Below are 20,373 nucleotides of genomic sequence, written 5' to 3'. Positions count from 1 at the left end.
TATTTTGTTTGAAAACATTTCTATTTCATTAGCAGGTGGGAAACCAAATGCTTTCGGATCTGCCCACACGCATTAGAAGTACTAAGTACCTCCGTTATTCTGGGGACAAGCATCACATCATTAGAGGTCACATTTACTGAGTGCCTGCTATGTGCCAGTACCAAGAGCCGAGACAGGTATGCCCATAGGAAGGAGGACTAACACAGATGGAGGAAGTAACCTGCAAGTAAAGTCAAACTTTAAAAGTGAGAAATTTATATTAATTTCTGGGTAATTTCAGCTGTGAGGGCCACGTGAAAAAGCAATCTGAAATATGTATATTTGTTGAAAATTTTTTTTTTTTTAAGATTTTATCTATTTATTTGACAGAGATAGAGACAGCCAGTGAGAGAGAGAACACAAGCAGGGGGAGTGGGACAGGAAGAAGCAGGCTCATAGTGGAGGAGCCTGACATGGGGCTCGATCCCGTAACGCCAGGATCACGCCCTGAGCCGAAGGCAGACGCTCAACCGCTGTGCCACCCAGGCGCCCCTGCTGAAATATTTTTAACATCTGAATTGTGCTACTGAACATGGAAACATCAGTGTTTGTGTCCCTAAATAAATAAAAATAAAGTACACCTTTTTTTAAAGTTCAAGTGTCTCATTTTGGCCATAATTTGGATTCAAGTTCAACCAACTAAATTCAACCCACTATCAAATCATTAAAATAAAAAGAGTCAGAAATATTCATATTAGGATTATTAAAACCCAGTGTATATTGGGTATTGGAGACAGCTATATTGGAATTGGTAGTTGGAGTTTGGTATTGGAGACAGCTATATTGCCATAACCTTAAAGTCAAAACGTAAAATAAAAGTAAATGAAAAGGATCATATATCTAGAAAATACAGATACACCGAAATGGTTAAGCATTTCTACGCCCTAGACTAACACAACTTCTGCCTTCCACGGTCTCTAATTTTTACCAAAGCTGATATGTAAGAGAAACTGCTTCTGCACAAAATGAATTTTTCCTAAAACATAAACAGTTATAAAGATCAAGAATGCCAGATACTAGGGCAGCCACAGCATTTATGATGATAGATCGAATAAACATAATTGGTTTGATTAAAACTGCTCCTTACCTCGTATGTTGCAAGCCGATCTAAGTAGGTTAATAATTTCAGTCTACAACGGCAAAGTTCCTTTTGTTCCAGCGTTAACCTGTTGTGAATAACTCTATTAGGCCACTTATATTAACACAGAAGCACACTTCTCTATGAGTCAAAATAGAATAAAAATAATGACATTCCATTGAGCCCCAAACTGACGGAACAATGCACAAAAGCACAAGGGTAAAATAATACTAACTGCGTTTGATATAAGTTGCTGGAATAATTCAGAGCAATTAATCCTAGTAAAGAACACACTTAAATGACTAGTTATTTTAAAGACAGTACCAAACGAACAGTAATAAATCATGTACTTTGCAAAGTTCACTAATTTAAGTAGTTCCCTTCTCTTCTTGGTCTTCTTCTCCTTCTTACTCTCAGCAGGCTCTTCATCGGGCGGTGAAAGCTCCTCATAGGGGATACACTCAATGTCTACTTCACCCGGTAATGTAAATCTGGAAGGAAAAACCCCAAAGCTATTAGTGCAAGCTGTTTTCCCCTACTCTGGCTGACTTTATTCCTACGTTGATTTCCACAGAAACAGAAAGAACCAATTATTTGAAAGAAAGCTTTTCTATTGTAAGCAAAGTGATTGACTCATTATATCCACAGGATGAGCAAAAGTCATCACTAATCATCGCATACAAAAATTTTTAAATCATGGCAATGAAAACTACTTCGGAAAACATGTGAGGTTATACTCACCCAACATGAAACAGTCCAGGAAGAAAATGTTGCCCAGAGTTTACACTTCTATTTAAGGTTTTAAAATGGTTGACTTAAAAAATAAATAGGGGCGCCTGGGTGGCTCAGTCAGTTAAGTGTCTGCCTTCAGCTCAGGTCATGGTCCCAGGGTCCTGGGATGGAGCCTAGCTCCCTGCTCATCAGGGAGTCTGCTTCTCCCTCTCCCACTGCCCCTCCCCCTGCTCTCTCTCACGCATGCTTGCTCTCTCTCAAATAAATAATAAAAATCTTAAAAATAAATAAATAAAATGAATGAACAAATAACAGTAAAATGAAATTTGAGGGGTGCCTGGCTAGCTCAGTCCATAGAACATGAAACTCTTGATCTTGGGGTCATGAGTTCAAGCCCCACACTGGGCAAGGAGATTACTTAAAATTAATTACAGTACAAAAAAAATAAGGTTTAAAAATGGTAATGCATGTCAGTCTCATTTACAGTACTTATTAAATATACCATCACACTTATATCTTTAAAAAATTCCAAATGTCAAATAACTTTACTATTATTATCAACAGACATTTGTGTGCTACTTACAAGTTCACAAAGTGCTTTCATAAAACACACAATTTAATCACTTGAATTCTCTAAAGGAGGTACGAGGCCAAGACAGACAAAGTGAATGAAGCTCACACTTGCCAAGGGGGTGCTCCTGACTAGTAAGAGCTCCCAGGTACGTACCTTTAGCCCACAGCTAAGAAACTGCCGGGATCCGATAAAGGTTTGTTGAATCCGCTCTCTTCTCAGCACCAAGCTATCATACGTACACATATTTAAGTCAAGGGAAAGAAAGCTGTGACCTCAGATAAGAGAAGCATTGATCGAAGGCAACTGTCTCATTACAGGATAAGCTAAATAAAGAAAAATTTACCCTCTGCCCTGTCTCAGCTTCAATGTTTTCACAAAGTCACCTTTACTCTTGAATCCAAATCTTTCTGTGACCAACCTGCCATCATCTGCTCCTTTCCCGATTGCTACCAGGGCCTCCAGGTCTGTGCCTTTCAGTCCATACTGAAGCAGTTCCTTCGCAGCCTCCACATTCTCAGGAACTCTCTCCAAACACTCATGAAGAACCCAGGATCGTTTCTTTATTTTGCTCTGGATACAAATAAAAAAACAGAGGCATTAAAGAACCCATGACAGCTGACAGCATGTGACAACTGCCTTCTAGAATCATAAAGCTAGACCTAAGGGAGTACAGCTACCTAAGCCCTTTGCCACAGGCAGCTGCTAGAGAAGCTCAACAGGAAAAGGCTAATTCCATAATGGTGACTGGAATGGGATGTAGAAAATGAGATTCCCATGGTTTCTTTTTTCTTCTGAGACACACTAAAACACAAAGCTCAGGACTCTTTTTCAGAAATATAAAAAAGCTCTACCCAAGTTTTTATAGCTGCTCGTTAGTTTGCATTTGGGCTATATAATAGAGTAGAAAAACAAGCAGAAAGGCAAGATAAGATATATCCTATTGTAACAAGCATGCTTCACTTTGAAACAAAACTAATGAGGCATAGCACATCAAAGTTCTATATTTACTTGACCATGAGATGTAACACAAAGTGCAGATGATCATTTAATCATAAAAAGCCATGATACGCTATTCTTTGGAAAGACCAAGGGCCGATTCCTCCCTCCCTACTGCTTCCTCTGACTCCATTCAAAATCTCTGACTTGCCCTCTTCCAAGAAAGAGTCATTGTGGTTATAAGTTTTAAGTAAGATTTGACTGCTACCCTGCATTCCTTTACACATTCCATTCTATCAGTTCTTTCTTCCAATGTCTCTTAACTCATTTTCCCTTCTCCAGCTCTATGGCCTCCATACCAGTCCATGTCACCAGCACATGACACCTGTGACATCTCAGGAGACCCTTCCCCTTAGCAGGGTTTCCCACCAACACTTTCCTTCCATGCCAGTCATCCTCTGCACCACCTCCCTCTGCACCTCCACAGTCAAAAATCCACGTTTCCCCATTATCCTAAAGATAAGAAGCCTAAGTCATCACAAGCCTTCCACATTCTCCAGAACCCACATCAATGTATCTTCTAATCATATTTCCCAAAGTTCACTGCTGTTGAATATCTAATCAAGCAGATGGGTTTACTTACAGAGCTCATTTACTCATCCAAGAAATATTTTCTAGTCACCTAATATTTACTAGGGGCCAAGTAATAATACAGACATGAAGCAATGACTAGGACAAATTCAGTCAATGCCACAGGCCATGCTCATTTTCTTTTAATTTGCTCATACCATTTGTCCCATGAAGAATGCCTTCCTCTCTTCTAACTCCCGGATGCCTGCTCTGAAGTCTCTCAAACCTGCTCAAAACGTCTTCACTCTACAGCCTTCCATAACCACTGGGTCTAAAATGACTGCTACTTTCACTAGGTTCCCACAGCATTTATCTGGAATCGTCTTGTATGGTTATTTATATTTTAGTCATGAAGCTTATCTTCTCAGAAAGATTATAAGCTCCCTAAAAGGGAAGGCCATATTTATGCTTCTCCTGTACTCCTTTCACCTTCTCTCACCTAGTGCTTTTACTCTTAACTGCCTATTTATTTAGCTGAATTAAGTATTTCTCCCAATAAAAAAATGTACTTGCTTTGTCTCTCAACACCTGTCAGCTCCTTCAGGCACCAAAATTGTCCTTTATTATGTTCCAGAAAAAGCCCTGAATGGGTATACATAAACTCACAACTTACTGTCCTGAGTCACAAAAGAAGAAAGATAATACTGCTTTGGTGTTCTGATCTTTTAAAAGAAATACAAGCAACTTCTTCTTCCTTTATTTCATTATCTCCCATGCTCTCTCTTCTCCAGTGTCTTACTTGTTAACAGTTTATCTTCCAAAATGGTTGAAGCATCAACTTCTTATAACTTTTTCAGATTATGTTATTTCTAATTACTCATGTACATGACTTTTATGGAAAACAATTACCATGAAACTTTCCCAACATTTCTCAGATCTTCCTAAATGCAAAGGCATTTTCCTCTTCTAAAAGTCACATGAGCAATCAGGCCCTCTTTAAAGCATGCCATAAATCCAACTGCACCCTCACAAAGGTGCCCAGGGTCCCCATACACAGGCTGCGTAACAAATTCAACCCAGGCAGCAGGAGGAATCCAGCTCTAAGATTTAAACAAAGAAGGAGAATTTGGCAAACTTGATGTGTCACTTATCTATTGCCTCTCAGCTTCAAAATCTCTCCTCACTGCCAGTCATGGGATGGACAGCATTTCCATTTTGCAACCGACAGAATATCAAGCTCCATCAAGAGAGGGTGCTAGAGGGCCACTGCAGAGGAAAGGCTCTGGTTTCTGGTCCTAACATGCTCAGGTTCTAAACTTGTTCCCATGGCTTCGCAGCCAGCAATGCATGTAGGGGACATCCAGAAGTGCCTGCTTCCCCACTTACTCCTGCTGAACACAATTTCCCACTGAATTTCAGCTGTTACTCCCATGGGCAGATTCCTTCCCAGTGAATCTCCCAGGCACCTGTTGACGGGGGCTGGGGGGGGCGGTTCTTCCTAGACTATGCCCACCTGCATACTAGGAGCTTTTTCTTTTCAGTCCTGGCCATGGTTCCTTATCTGAGGTTGTCCAACCCCCAACCTCAGCTTTCCAGCGCACCCTAGCTATAGGCATCAGCTTGCCCATCATCCCACCTTTCCCTACCTGCCAACCTTGGCAACTAAGAACCAGCCCTGGCCTAAGGCATCCCAAAGAACTCTTCCATCCAATGTGCCCCAACCTGTCCTTCAAAGTTCAATGAGGTCTGAATCACAGACCAAGGGAGAAGGCCTCCCTTCCAAGTTTGTTCCCTCCTTGGGTATGCTCCTTCAGCCCTAAGGTATTCCTTAGGGTTCTCTTTACCCCTTTATAGCAAATCTCATTAGAAAATAATGCTCCATATTAAAACTTTCCCTGTTCAAATTACTAGGTGGTTTCTGGCTCCTGAGGGGACCCTGAATGAAAGAGGCGAAGAAAGGTAATTGAGGTAGAAGAAGAGAAAGGATTAGGCCAAAACCAGGCAGTTAGCTGATTTATCAGTGAGTATCTGTTCACACATCTTCAGCACCAAACTTCAGCTGCAAGGCCAAGGCAACCAGATAAAAGATAACTTCTCTGCTTTGACTAAAACACGCTTCAGCTTTAGAAATGTCAGCAATATAAAATGCTCCAATATGAAGCCCAATAATCAAATATATATATATCCATACATTTGAATTTTACCATGTTACCAAAATATTTAAACATACCAAGTAATTCTGAATTGAAGCAATGTTGACCGCAGACTTCCTCCACTGCCTCTGATACACGAGATCAGTATCCAGGCCATAGGTCTGAGCCAGAGACAAGGCTTCCTCATATTCTTCACTTTCAATCTTAGGACAAGGAAATGGGAACAGGAACGTTACATTACTGAATCGTCCACAGTGTCACTGTAATGATGTGATGGATGAGGATGACCCCTTAACCTTTAGCATGTGACGCACTAACTCTTCTCATGTGCACAGTGGCACCCAAAGCCCACGGACCTGTTAGGGGCAGATAGAGCAAGTGTTTCTTTCCACACTCAACAGAAAGCTGAGCGACAGCTGAAATGCCCACATTTATAGAGTAAAACAGGCAAAACCAGGAAAGGAGTGCCAACAGCCTGACTCCGAGTCCAGGGCCCACCCGGGACGCTGCAGGAACAACACAAACGACTAGGATGCTCGGGGTGGATTTAATCTGCTTCCCAAGCAAACCCTGACCGGAAAGCAAGCCTGCATTTCTTCCCTCACCACGTGTGGTCTGAGCAGACAGCCGCACTTAACAACGATAAGGTCAGAGCTGAAGGCCCCGTGAAGGGCAACAGAGACCCGGCTAAGCCACAAGTGGACAGTAAGCGAATTCATCTTTCCTCCACTGTTCTCATGTTGACTCCTCAGGCCCAAAAGCCAGCACTATTTTCAAAAGCTCTATCCTACTGATATTTCTAACATATCAATGATAGGGCCGTCCCTCTTTAAATTTCTGTATTAAAAAATTAGTTTTTTCTCACTGAAATAAAATCTGCAGGCCTGTGAACTCTGATAGCGATAGGATGCTCCCTCACCTTCCTCTGATAAAGCTCCTCCGGAGTCGTGGAGCGCAAACTCACGAGGCGGTAGTTTTTGGTAATGGTTCGCGGGCGTTTCCGTGGAGGTGCGAAGCGCTCCATCTCCGTCACCAGATACAGGCCCTGTTTTACGTAGCCGAAGTAGCGAGCCTTGGCAGATACCTCCTGATCAGAATCAGAATCCTCTTCCCCTTCATCTTCGTCTGCACCCCGAGTCTCCAAACGAGATCGTTTGGGGGCAAGTTTAATCTCACACTAAATTGAAAAAGGAGATGCTAAGTCAGTAGTGAGGAACTCAAGACAAGCTCTAGGGTCCATGAGAAAAGTATTTTTCAGTCTACTCTGGTTCGATGTATGACATGAGCCACACGATGAAGACAGAGAGCAGACTTCAGAGGAGCCCAAAAACAAACAGCACACACATCAACAGCTCCAGAAGTATCCACTGCCTTACTGGCTCCAAATCTCCAAAACTAAACCCTGTTTTCCTAATGGCTCATTAATATGATCTTCCAAATATATGTCTGGCAGTTATTTTAGGAAAATAAAAAGAATGCTAATTACTTCACTTTTGATATTTTTGTACCTGCTGCAGAGAAACAGAATTTTTTCATCTATTTAGAAAACAAACATGAAGGTATTTATTTGCTTTACTGAGAATAGCTCTGCTGCCCTCCCTCCCTTTTTAAAAAGAAAATGTCTAACAGCTTCACAAACTTCTGAGTCTGAAAGCCTGACTGTTAAAGATAACTTTCATTCCTACATTTAATAGAGTTGGCTTCAATTTTAAGCCACGGTTCTCTTTAAATAACATCTGTAGACTCAGTAACAAACTTTGAGGTAAAAAATACTTGTGAATCTGCACTGAAGTGAAAGTTATTAAAGGTCCTTACCCTTGAAAGGCTTAGAATAAGAATTTTTAATGACCAAAACACAATTTTAGATTACTAGCCTCCATTTTCAAGTCTTTTGACAGGAGACAAACAAGCTTTCTTTACTAAAAAGAATCAGAATTTTTTTTTTTTTAAAGATTTTATTTATTCATTTGACAGAGATAGAGACAGCCAGCGAGAGAGGGGACACAAGCAGGGGGAGTAGGAGAGGAAGAAGCAGGCTTCCAGCGGAGGAGCCTGATGTGGGGCTCGATCCCAGAATGCCGAGATCACGCCCTGAGCTGAAGGCAGATGCTTAACCACTGAGCCATCCAGGCGCCCCAGAATTTTTAAGTTCCCCAACTTCATAGAAAACTGTTTGTTAAAAACCATATTTAAGTAGAAATACCTTTTACATTTTAAGATGTCTAATCTAAGAAATAGAAAAAAAAAACTATCATGCCAGTGAAGAAAAAATGCTTTACAAAGAACAAAATGACTCCATTGTCTTCAGTCTTCCAATGCAAGTTTTTTAATTGGCTAAACAATAGATCTTTCTTATACTGCACTCAATCTCTGATTCCAATCACAGGTTTTTGTTCTTAAGGACAAGATTAGATAATGGAATAGCTAAAATTTAAAAATCAAATAGCCGCACTTCAATAAAAATAAATAAATGGACAGACATCATTAAAAACATAAATTTACATTAAAATCAGGTGTTTAGATGTTTGGGGAAATGAATGTTTACTTTCCAACACACCAGCTGCTCTAAAAGGGAAAGCATTACCTCCAAACTTAAAAATCCTCCATCATGGGTAGCAGTGACTTGAGGTGATGGTTCGAACCACTCACAGGATTTTCCCAGTAAATTCTTCAAAGTTTTCACTGATGAAACAGTCAAAGCACCAGAGCAACGAGCCAAAGTCACTGCGTTGGCTGCCCACCAATTTACATCTATCAGTGGGTAAAAGGACTCTTTATCTAATGGAGAAATAGAAATCAATACAAGTCCAGCCGCCAATGTGGCTTAAATACAACACATTTAGTCCAAAGATCAATTTAAAAATCATATTTGGGTCCTAAACACGTTAAATAAGAAAAAATAAATTGTAAGACATCACCCAAATTTTTACAAAAAGGTAATTTATTTAACAAACATCTAAGCTCCAACAATTTACCAAAGTCCAAAATTCTAAGGATGCAGGAGTAAGTATTTGTAAGTCTTTCCACTTAAAAAATGAAGAATATACAGATAATATCACCACTTTCAACAGAGTAAGCTGAAAGGTTGGTGAGTGCAAAAGTATACATATCATAAGGGTTATAAAAGGCTTTAGAAAATGTTCATATATCCTTTTTCAGACAAGCAACATGAGAGAATTATACTCTTAATAAAAATTTAAGAAAGACATACAATAGTTTTCAAAGCTGATTTCCTCTTAAACTTGTGAAGGAGATCAGAATCACCACCTCAAAATATGCCACTTGAACATAAATCTTTTAAGATAAAGAAATTTGAGAAACCCAAAGTTCTTTTTCTTTGTCTTGTCACTTCTCTTAACAATGTTATTGTTCCTTTGCCAAGATGCTGTATAAATAAGCCCAATTTCCAAACAACCCTTGTAGTAACTCATTTCTGGGTACTCCCACGTATAAGCTCGATATACACGCTAGAAACTTCTGTTTTTCTCCTGTTAATCTGTTTGTGTCAATCTAATTTTACAGGGCCTCAGCCAGAGACCTTTGAGAGTAAAAAGAAAAAGATCTTTTTTCGTCCCCTACATATATCATCCAAAGAGCACTTTTATTATACAATAATAGTCCCATAAGGTTTTAATTATCTTATCTCATACAACTCACCTTTGATTTTTTTTCTCTTCTCAATAGAAAGTCTCCAATCAGGATTAAGGTCATCATAGCCTGGCTAAATATGAAAAATATGCACAGGACTTCTTGAGTCAACAATGTAAGAAAATCATGAGAACATCATCAAGAACTATGGATTTTTTGAAATAAAAAAATATGGAAATGATGCTTTCCTTCGATCTCTTAGTTATATTACACCTAGCTGAAATCTATTCCTCTTGATAATCTTGTTCTTACACTTAAAATGTACACATGCAACTACTGTGACTCAATGTAATGAAGAAAACAGCATGCATGAGAACAGTAAGATAGTGAGTATCCAATTAATACAAATGAGAGCAAGATACACTCACAGTTCTGCACCCTCTCTCTCTCTCTCTCTCTCTCTCTCACACACACACACACACACACACACACACACACACACACACACTTGTATTCTGGGAGGAGAATAGCTATGCTGTTGTAAATAACGCCGGCCTGGATGCGAGTCCTACCCCTACAACTTGTAAGCTGAGTGACCCCTCCAGGCCTTGAGCTGTCTAGCTCTGAGACAGGACTCTGCAATCCCCATGTTATCTCCAGTTCTAACTCCCTAGGACTAAAAATTTACTAAGTAAAAAATTATAAACATGCAGTTCTCAAACTTGATCTATTCCTATTCTTCTTTTTTCCAAGTTTCTATTGTTTTATTTTTTTATAATAATATATTTTATTATGTTAGTCACCATACAGTACATCCCTAGTTTTTGATGTAAAGTTCCATGATTCATTACTTGCGTATAACACCCAGTGCACCATGCAATACGTGCCCTCCTTAATACCCATCTCCAGCCTATCCCATTCCCCCACCCCCTCCCCTCTGAAGCCCTCAGTTTGTTTCCCAGAGTCCATAGTCTCTCATGGTTCATTCCCCCTTCTGTTTAGCCCCCCTTTCTTCTTCCCTTTCCTCTCCTACCGATCTTCCTACTTCTTATGTTCCATAAATGAGTGAAGCCATATGATAATTGTCTTTCTCTGATTGACTTATTTCGCTTAGCATTATCTCCTCCAGTCCCGTCCATGTTGCAGCTATTCATATTCTAATTTCATGGACCATAATGTCATGCCCACTATCTAGAATCTCAAATATCAAAAAACAATTGAGATTAAGGCACTGACAGACACCCTCTTGGCTCATTGTTAATTATTTCATCTTCAGAATTTTAACATTATGGGAAAACGCCAGCAAAAACTCATTTCGCTATTTATCTGAAATCATAAGCCTAAAAAAAGTAATGCTACATTTAGTCAAAATATGCTTTTTCATCTAATGTAACAGAACAAGCATATATGTCTTATTAACAATTTCTCAGTGGCTAACCCTTTAGAGTATGAAAATTAATACTTCTTTCCATGGCCTAAAAGAACTTCCTGATCTCACTACTACGATAAATCACTCAAAGCAGTCCCTGAGAATAAAAGATATAATTCTTTAAACTTTATCCAAAAAATTACCATAAAAGCCTATTTAAATAAATAACAAAAGGAAGAAACAGACTGTCCTGGTTTACTCTATCATAAAAAAGATAATTAACTTTCAAAGACTTAGAACACCAGAAGGTATATATTAGTGAAAATAATCAATTAACTGAACACTTATTTGATCATTTGTAGGGCACATCATCCATTTTCAGTCCCTCTGAAGTATCGGTCATACATGCACACAGCACCACATGCACGCCACCATTGATTTATATGATGACATGTGTGAATCCCTTCTGACATCTGAAGTACACTAGGGGAGTAGGGAGTAAAGCTTCAAGTCCCACAAGCAACAACACTGATAATTCAGCCTTGGGTAAATTTATGTACATATAGATCACAATGAAATTTAGCAAGATCAAAAAAATTTCAAAAGAAATCCTCGAAGGGGCATAAGTACGTTGAGAATTCAAGGCGGGCTTGTCTTCATCCAAGCTAATGATGAGAAGGAGCAGTACTAGTCTATGGGGGTCAGTCTCCAGACACTTTGGGACTCGACTGTTCCATGCAGATGGCTTAAATAATGGGTGTCTCTTGTAATTTCAATTTCTAAACACAAGGTAAAGATTTGTTCTTCTGCATCCACAGCTTTGTCAGTCATCCTCATATTCCCAGATCCATCATGGTGCTCACCTGTCATAGTAGCTAAGTGCTGAATAAGTGAATTAATTAATCTTTTAAATCCTTGCACTCTAATTAGAATGCCTAAGCTATAGGAAAATTAGTTGACATAGTACTAATATTCCCACACCCTCTAAAAAGTGTGGTTTCTTCTGCTATTTAGTCAATGAATACTGTGCACTTACACTGTAAAAGAGGGAAAAGAAATCAGATATTGTAGGTCCCACAACTAGAGCAGGCAGAGAGCTAAGAAACAGATAAAATTAACTGTTCAAATCTGAGAACTAAGCTCAAGTTCAAATCCGAGAACTACCCAAAAAGAGGTATAGATAAAAGCACCAAGGGTATCAGAGAATGAAGAGATCATTTTGAATATAGGATTAAGAAACACGAAGAGGGTATAAAGAAAGTGCTACACTTGGTACTATAAAACTGGACAAAACCTGGGCACGGAACATGGGTGGAGGAAGACATTCCAGTCAGAGAATACAACATGAACAACAGTACACAAAAGGTTAAAAAAATTAATTAATTAATTAAAAATTTTTAAAAAATAAAAAACAGTACATAAAACGTTAACAAAGTACTCAATTATTCAGGAAAAAAAGTAGGTCAGGGGGTGCCTGGGTGGCTCAGTCAGTTAAGCATCTGGTTATTGGTTTCAGCTCGGGTCATAATCTCATTCATGGGTCATAGGATTGAGCCCTGCATGGGGCTCTGCACTCAGCAGAGAGTCTGCTTGAAGATTCTATCCCTCTGCCCCTTCCTCCACTCATGTTTTAAAATAAATAAAATCTTAAAAAAGAAAAAAAAAAAGTAGGTCCATTTATGTAAAGCACAGAATATCAGTTCTCATGATCTGCATTTTTGCTTGTCTTGGTGTTCTGGGGGAAATGAGGGTTCACAAAGTCATTTCTGTTGTTATTGAACTAAAATTCACATAATGTAAATTAACAATTTTAAAATGAGCATTCAGTGACATTTAGTATATTCACCGTGTTGTCACTTTCTTTTAGTTTCCAAGCATTTCTATCAATCCAAAATAAAACCACTAACCCAGTAAGCAGTTACTTCCCACTTCCCCTCCCCTCAGCCCCTACCAATCTGCTTTCTGCCTCAAATCGATTTACCTATTCTGGATGTTTCCTATAAAGGAATTCATATAACACGTAACCTCTTGTGTCTGGCTTCCTTCAAGTAGCATAATGTTCTCAAAGTACATCTACATTATAACATGTATCAGTAGTGCGTTCATTTTTATGGCTGAATAATATTCTATTGTATGTATTTATCACGACTGAATTCTGTTGTAGGTATTTACCTTCCATTAATGGACATTTGAGTTTTTTTCCACTTCTGGCTGTTGTGAATAGTGCTGCTCAAACATGTATGTAAATGTATTTGTTTGAGTATCTGTTTTAAATCCTCCGGGATATACACCCAACTACTTATATGCTATTGCCTTTGCAGTACGCCTAGCAGATTCATTCTAGATGCGTGAGCTAAATGTTTAACTTCACAATATGTGGGAGTCTGATGACATTATCTGCATAGTATATTTAAGAAAGAAGCCCCAAACAAAATTCCAAACTTAGCTCTGCTTCAGGCTATGAAAGCCTGAAAGAAAGAAAATGAAAGAAAGCAAAGAAAAAAAGAAAAACATTAATTTGAGGGGATATATAAACCCTCATGTTCACTGCAACATTATTTACAACAGCCAAGATATGGAAGCAACCCAGTTTCCACTCACACAGGAGGTAAAAAAGATGTGGTATATACATATAATGGAATATTACTCGGCCATACAAAAGAATGAGATCTTGCCATTTGCATGGCAACATGTATGGACCTTGAGGGTATTATGATAAGTGGAGAAAGTCAGACAAAGAAAGACAAATACTATACGATTTCATTTATAAGAGGGATCTAAAACACAAAACAAAGGAGGAAAATATAAACTGACTCATAAATACAGAGAATAAAGTGGTAGTTGTAGGAGTGGGGGGGAGGCAAAAATAGGTAAAGGGGATTAAGAGGTACCTCCCCACCCCCCAAAACGCTGATATTCCCACTGCTTCCCCCATACTATTCAAACTCCACCAGACTTACCACATTTCAACCCTAAAAACTCTATCTATGAGGGGACCCGTGATCCGGCCATGCTTTACGCCATCTGATACACACTCTGTAGCCTGGTACTTTGAGAGCAGGATCACCAAGAACCAACGACCCCTGTGAATGCACCCCAGGGGTACTCATTCCTGGTACCACGTTGAGATAGTCAGAGAAGTAACCTCCATGTCACTCTGCTTTGTAGGACATGCTACCTTGTGTCTGAAACAGCCTGAAGTGTCCCCAATTCATGGTGTAGCAGCAGCCCAGAGGAGAATGTCCTAAGAATACACTTACAGGAGTTAAGATGGCGGAGGAGTAGGGGACCCCTTTTTCAGCCGGGCCCCTGAGTCGAGCTGGATAGGTACCAGACCAGCTTAAACAACCACGGAATCAGCCTGAGACGCAGGAAGACGCATCTGGATCTCTACAAATGAACATCTCCAGCGCTGAGTATTGAGGTACGAAGCGGGGAGCCATGAAACTGTGCACAGATATCGGAAGATAAACGGAAGGGGGAGGGAGCCGCCTGCACGGGAGAGCGGGCGGACTCGCGGTCGGCACCCGCGAAACAGCAGACTAAGACCCTGAACTGGGTGCGCGCACCACCAGGCTTCTCACGGAACTCCGGAATCCCGGTGTGCTCACCAGAAATAGACTGAGACCCGGAGAAACAGGAGCACGCGGGGTGGCTGGCGGCGTTAGAAACACAAAGGACAGAGATGTGCCGGCCCTGGAAGTGAGGGCTGGGATGCCGGGTGTGGGGCGCCCATCCCGGGACGCTGCACGGTTGAGCAGCACCAACAGTAACGGAGTTAAAGTGGCCAGAACATCAGTGGAGAATGGGCCGCAATCCCTCTGTTCTGAGACAGAGGCTGGGATTCGGCCGCTGCTGCTCTGACTCTCAGAAGAGGCACAGCAAACCGCCAGGGAAAGCCCCAGAGAACAAAGGCCTGGAAATACCAGCTCACAGCATGCCCATCCCCATCCCCCCTCGCAGGGGACACGGAGACTCTACCCAAACAGGGTTGCCTGAGTATCAGCGCGGAAGGCCCCTCCCCCAGAACACAGAAGGCAGGCAGAAAAATCAAGAAGCCCACAACCCAGGGCGCCTGGGTGGCGCAGTCATTGAGCGCCTGTCTTCGGCTTAGGGCGTGATCCTGGCGTTCAGGAAAGGAGTCCCTCATGGGCCTCCTCCGCTGGGAGCCTGCTTCTTCCTCTCCCACTCCCCTGCTTCTGTTCCCGTTCTTGCTGTCTGTCTCTCTCTCTCAGATAAATAAATAAATAAAATCTTTAAAGAAGCCCACATCCCCAAAGATCCCTATAAAACAAGGGGCACAGCCTGGGAACCAGGCAATAATTTGGGTTCTGGACAACCCCGCAACCTCTCCTCATCAGAATGACAAGAAGGAGAAGCCCCCCCCCCCCGCCAGCGAAGAAAAGACAGTGAGTCTGTGGCCTCTGCCACAGAAATAATAGATATGGATGTAACCAAATTATCAGAAATGGAAGTCAGACTAACGATGGTCAAAATGATAAGTAGAATTGAAAAAAGTATTAACAAAAAGGTTACTGAGAATATAGAATCCCTAAGGACAGAAATGAGAGTGAATCTGACAGAAATTAAAAATTCTATGAGCCAAATGCAGACAAAACTAGAGGCTCTGAGGGCCAGGGTCACCGAAGCAGAGGAACGTGTTAGTGAATTGGAGGATGGGTTAATAGAGGAAAAAACGAAAATAGAAGCTGGTCTTAAAAACATCCATGCCCACGAATGTAGGTTACGGAGGATTACTGACTCAATGAAACGGTCCAACGTTAGAATTATCGGCATCCCCGAGGGGGTGGAGAAAAACAGAGGTCTAGAAGAGATATTTGAACAAATTGTAGCTGAAAACTTCCCTAATCTAGCAAGGGAAACAAACATTCGTGTCCAAGAGGCAGAGAGGACCCCTCCCAAGCTCAACCACGACAAACCTACGCCACGTCACGTCAGAGTCCAATTCGCAAATATTAGATCCAAGGATACAGTATTGAAAGCAGCCAGGGCAAAGAAATTTTTCACGTACCAAGGCAAAGGCATCAGAATTACGTCAGACCTGTCTACACAGACCTGGAATGAGAGAAAGGTTGGGGGAGCATTTTTAAAGCTCTTTCAGAGAAAAACATGAAGCCAAGGATCCTTTATCCAGCAAGGCTGTCATTCAGAATTGATGGAGATATAAAGACATTTCAGAATCGCCAGTCATTGACCAATTTCGTAACCACGAAACCAGCCCTACAGGAGATATTAAGGGGGGTTCTATAAAGGTAAAAAGGCCCCAAGAGTGATACAGAACAGAAAGTCACAACCAATACAAAGATTTTACTGGCAACATGGCATCATTAAAATCGTATCTCTCAGGATTCAGTCTCAATATGAATGGCTTAAATGCTCCCATAAAGCGCCACAGGGTTGCAGATTGGATAAAAAGAAATGACCCATCCATTTGCTGTCTAAAAGAGACTCATTTCGAACCCAAAGATGCATTCAGACTGAGAGTAAGGGGATGGAGTACCATCTTTCACGCAAATGGACCTCAAAAGAAAGCTGGGGTAGCAATTCTCATATCAGATAGATTGGATTTTAAACTAGAGACTATAGTTAGAGATGCAGAAGGGCACTATATTATTCTTAAAGGAAGTATTCAACAAGTGGATATGACAATTATAAATATATATGCCCCCAAAAGGGGAGCAGCAAGATACACAAGCCAACTCTTAACCAGAATAAAGAGACATATAGATAAAAATACATTAATAGTAGGGGACCTCAACACTCCACTATCAGAAATAGACAGAACACCCTGGCAAAAACTAAGCAAAGAATCAAAGGCTTTGAACGCCATACTTGACGAGTTGGACCTCATAGATATATATAGAACACTACACCCCAGAACCAAAGAACACTCATTCTATTCTAATGCCCATGGAACATTCTCAAGAATAGACCACGTTCTGGGACACAAAACAGGTCTCAACTGATACCAAAAGACTGAAATTATCCCCTGCATATTCTCAGACCACAACACTCTGAAATTGGAACTCAACCACAAGGAAAAATTTGGAAGAAACTCAAACACTTGGAGACTAAGAACCATCCTGCTCAGGAATGACTTGATAAACCAGGAAGTCAAAAATCAAATTAAACAATTTATGGAGACCAACGAGAATGAAAACACAATGGTCCAAAACCTATGGGATACTGCAAAGGCAGTCCTAAGGGGGAAATACATAGCCATCCAAGCCTCATTCAAAAGAATAGAAAAATCTAAAATGCAGTTTTTATATTCTCACCTCAAGAAGCTGGAACAGCAACAGAGGGACAGGCCTAATCCACTCATGAGGAAGCAGTTGACCAAAATTAGAGCAGAAATCAATCAATCAGAAACCAGAAGTACAGTAGAGCAGATCAACAGGACTAGAAGCTGGTTCTTTGAGAGAATCAATAAAATTGACAGACCACTGGCAAGACTTATCCAAAAGAAAAGAGAAAGGACCCAAATTATTAAAATTATGAATGAAAAAGGAGAGGTCATGACGAACACCATTGAAATTGGAAGGACTATTAGAAATTTTTATCAACAGCTATATGAAAATAAACTAAGCAATCTGGAAGAGATGGAATCCTTCCTGGAAACCTATAAACTACCAAGATTGAAACAGGAAGAAACTGATTTTTTAAGCAGGCCAATTAATTATGAAGAGATTGAATCAGTGATAAACAACCTTCCAAATAACAAAACTCCAGGCCCGGATGGTTTTCCTGGGGAATTCTACCAAACATTCAAAGAAGAAATAATACCTATTCTCCTAAAGCTATTTCAAAAAATAGAAACAGAAGGAAAGCTACCAAACTCATTCTATGAGGCCAATATTACCTTGATCCCCAAACCAGGCAAAGACCCCATCAAAAAGGAGAATTACAGACCGATTTCCCTAATGAATATGGACGCCAAAATCCTCAACAACATCCTGGCTAATAGAATCCAACAGTTGGGGCACCTGGGTGGCACAGCGGTTAAGCGTCTGCCTTCAGCTCAGGGCGTGATCCCGGAGTTCTGGGATCGAGACCCACATCAGGCTCCTCCGCTATGAGCCTGCTTCTTCCTCTCCCACTCCCCCTGCTTGTGTTCCCTCTCTCGCTGGCTGTCTCTATCTCTGTCGAATAAATAAAAATAAAATCTTAAAAAAAAAAAAAAAAAAAGAATCCAACAGTACATTAAAAGGATTATCCATCATGATCAAGTGGGATTCATACCTGGGATGCAAGCGTGGTTCAATATTCGCAAATCAATCAGCATGATACATCATATCAACAAGAAAAGACTCAGGAACCATATGATCCCTCGATTGATACCCAAAAAGCATTTGACAAAATACAGCATCCTTTCCTGATTAAAACCCTTCAGAGTGTAGGGATAGAGGGTACATTTCTCAATCTCATAAAAACCATCTATGAAAAGCCTACTGCAAATATTATTCTCAATGGGGAAAAGCTGGAAGCCTTTCCCTTAAGATCAGGAACACGACAATGATGCCCACTCTCGCCACTATTATTCAACATAGTACTAGAAGTCCTTGCAACAGCAATCAGACGACAAAAAGGGATCAAAGGTATCCAAATCGGCAAAGAAGAAGTCAAAATGTCTCTCTTCGCAGATGACATGATACTCTATATGGAAAACCCAAAAGAATCCACTCCCAAACTATTAGAAGTTATAGAGCAATTCAGTAATGTGGCGGGATACAAAATCAATGCCCAGAAATCAGTTGCATTTCTATACACGAATAACGAGACCGAAGAAAGAGAAATTAGGGAATCCATCCCATTTACAATAGCACCAAAAACCATACGTTACCTTGGAATTCACTTAACCAGAGACGTAAAGGACCTATATTCTAGAAACTATAAATCACTCTTGAAAGACATTGAGGAAGACATAAAAAGATGGAAAGATATTCCATGCTCATGGATCGGAAGAATTAACATAGTTAAAATGTCCATGCTACCCAGAGCAATCTACACTTTCAATGCTATCCCGATCAAAATACCGAGGACATTTTTCAAAGACCTGGAACAAATAGTCCTTAAATTTGTATGGAAATAGAAAAGGCCCCGAATCTCCAAGGAACTGCTGAAAAGGAAAAACAAAGCTGGGGGCATCACAATGCCGGATTTTGAGCTGTACTACAAAGCTGTGATCACAAAGACAGCATGGTACTGGCACAAAAACAGACACATAGACCAATGGAACAGAATAGAGAACCCAGAAATGGACCCTCGGCTCTTTGGGCAACTAATCTTTGATAAAGCAGGAAAAAACATCCGGTGGAAAAAAGACAGTCTCTTCAATAAATGGTGCTGGGAAAATTGGACAGCTACATGCAAAAGAATGAAACTTGACCACTATCTCACACCATACACAAAAATAAACTCCAAATGGATGAAAGACCTCGATGTGAGACAGGAATCCATCAAAATTCTAGAGGAGAACATAGGCAGCAACCTCTACGACATCAGCCAAAGCAACCTTTTTCATGACATATCCCCAAAGGCAAGAGAAACAAAAGATAAAATGAACTTGTGGGACTTCATCAAGATTAAAAGCTTCTGCACAGCCAAGGAAACAGTCAAAAAAACTAAGAGGCAGCCCACGGAATGGGAGAATATATTTGCAAATGACACTACAGATAAAGGACTGGTATCCAAGATCTACAAAGAACTTCTCAAACTCAATACACGAGAAACAAATAAACAAATCAAAAAATGGGCAGAAGATATGAACAGACACTTTTCCAATGATGACATACAAATGGCTAACAGACACATGAAAAAATGTTCAAAATCATTAGCCATCAAGGAAATTCAAATCAAAACCACACTGAGATACCACCTTACGCCAATTAGAATGGCAAAAATAGACAAGGCAAGAAACAACAATTGTTGGAGAGGATGTGGAGAAAGGGGATCCCTCCTACATTGTTGGTGGGAACGCAAGTTGGTACAGCCACTCTGGAAAACAGTGTGGAGGTCCCTTAAAAAGTTAAAAATTGAGCTACCCTATGATCCAGCCATTGCACTACTGGGTATTTACCCCAAAGATACAGACGTAGTGAAGAGAAGGGCCATATGCACCCCAATGTTCATAGCAGCAATGTTCACAATAGCTAAATCGTGGAAGGAGCCGAGATGCCCTTCAACAGATGACTGGGTTAAGAAGTTGTGGTCCATATATACAATGGAATATTACTCAGCTATCAGAAAGAACGAGTTCTCAACATTTGCTACAACATGGACGGCACTGGAGGAGATAATGCTAAGTGAAATA

At 40.5% G+C, this 20,373-nt stretch overlaps 1 protein-coding gene across 1 annotated transcript in view; it reads right to left on the bottom strand.

The window, feature by feature from the left end:
* The window catches only part of NBAS (NBAS subunit of NRZ tethering complex), a 339,918-nt gene that overhangs the window by 241,055 nt on the left and 78,490 nt on the right, over positions 1–20,373 (bottom strand). Inside the window, exons 13-19 of the mRNA XM_045807103.2 lie at positions 9,740–9,803; positions 8,667–8,860; positions 7,002–7,259; positions 6,160–6,285; positions 2,842–2,993; positions 1,468–1,608; positions 1,127–1,205 (exon numbers count right to left, since the gene is read on the bottom strand). Of these exons, the coding sequence (XP_045663059.2) occupies positions 1,127–1,205; positions 1,468–1,608; positions 2,842–2,993; positions 6,160–6,285; positions 7,002–7,259; positions 8,667–8,860; positions 9,740–9,803 (1,014 nt within the window). The remainder of the gene's footprint in view (positions 1–1,126; positions 1,206–1,467; positions 1,609–2,841; positions 2,994–6,159; positions 6,286–7,001; positions 7,260–8,666; positions 8,861–9,739; positions 9,804–20,373) is intronic.

Source organism: Ursus americanus, chromosome 7 (assembly GCF_024610735.1).
Source record: "Ursus americanus isolate L20-20 chromosome 7, mUrsAme1.1.p, whole genome shotgun sequence".
NCBI lineage: Eukaryota > Metazoa > Chordata > Mammalia > Carnivora > Ursidae > Ursus > Ursus americanus.
Note: the sequence above shows the minus strand (reverse complement) of the source record. Positions and strands in the feature narration are given on the sequence as shown.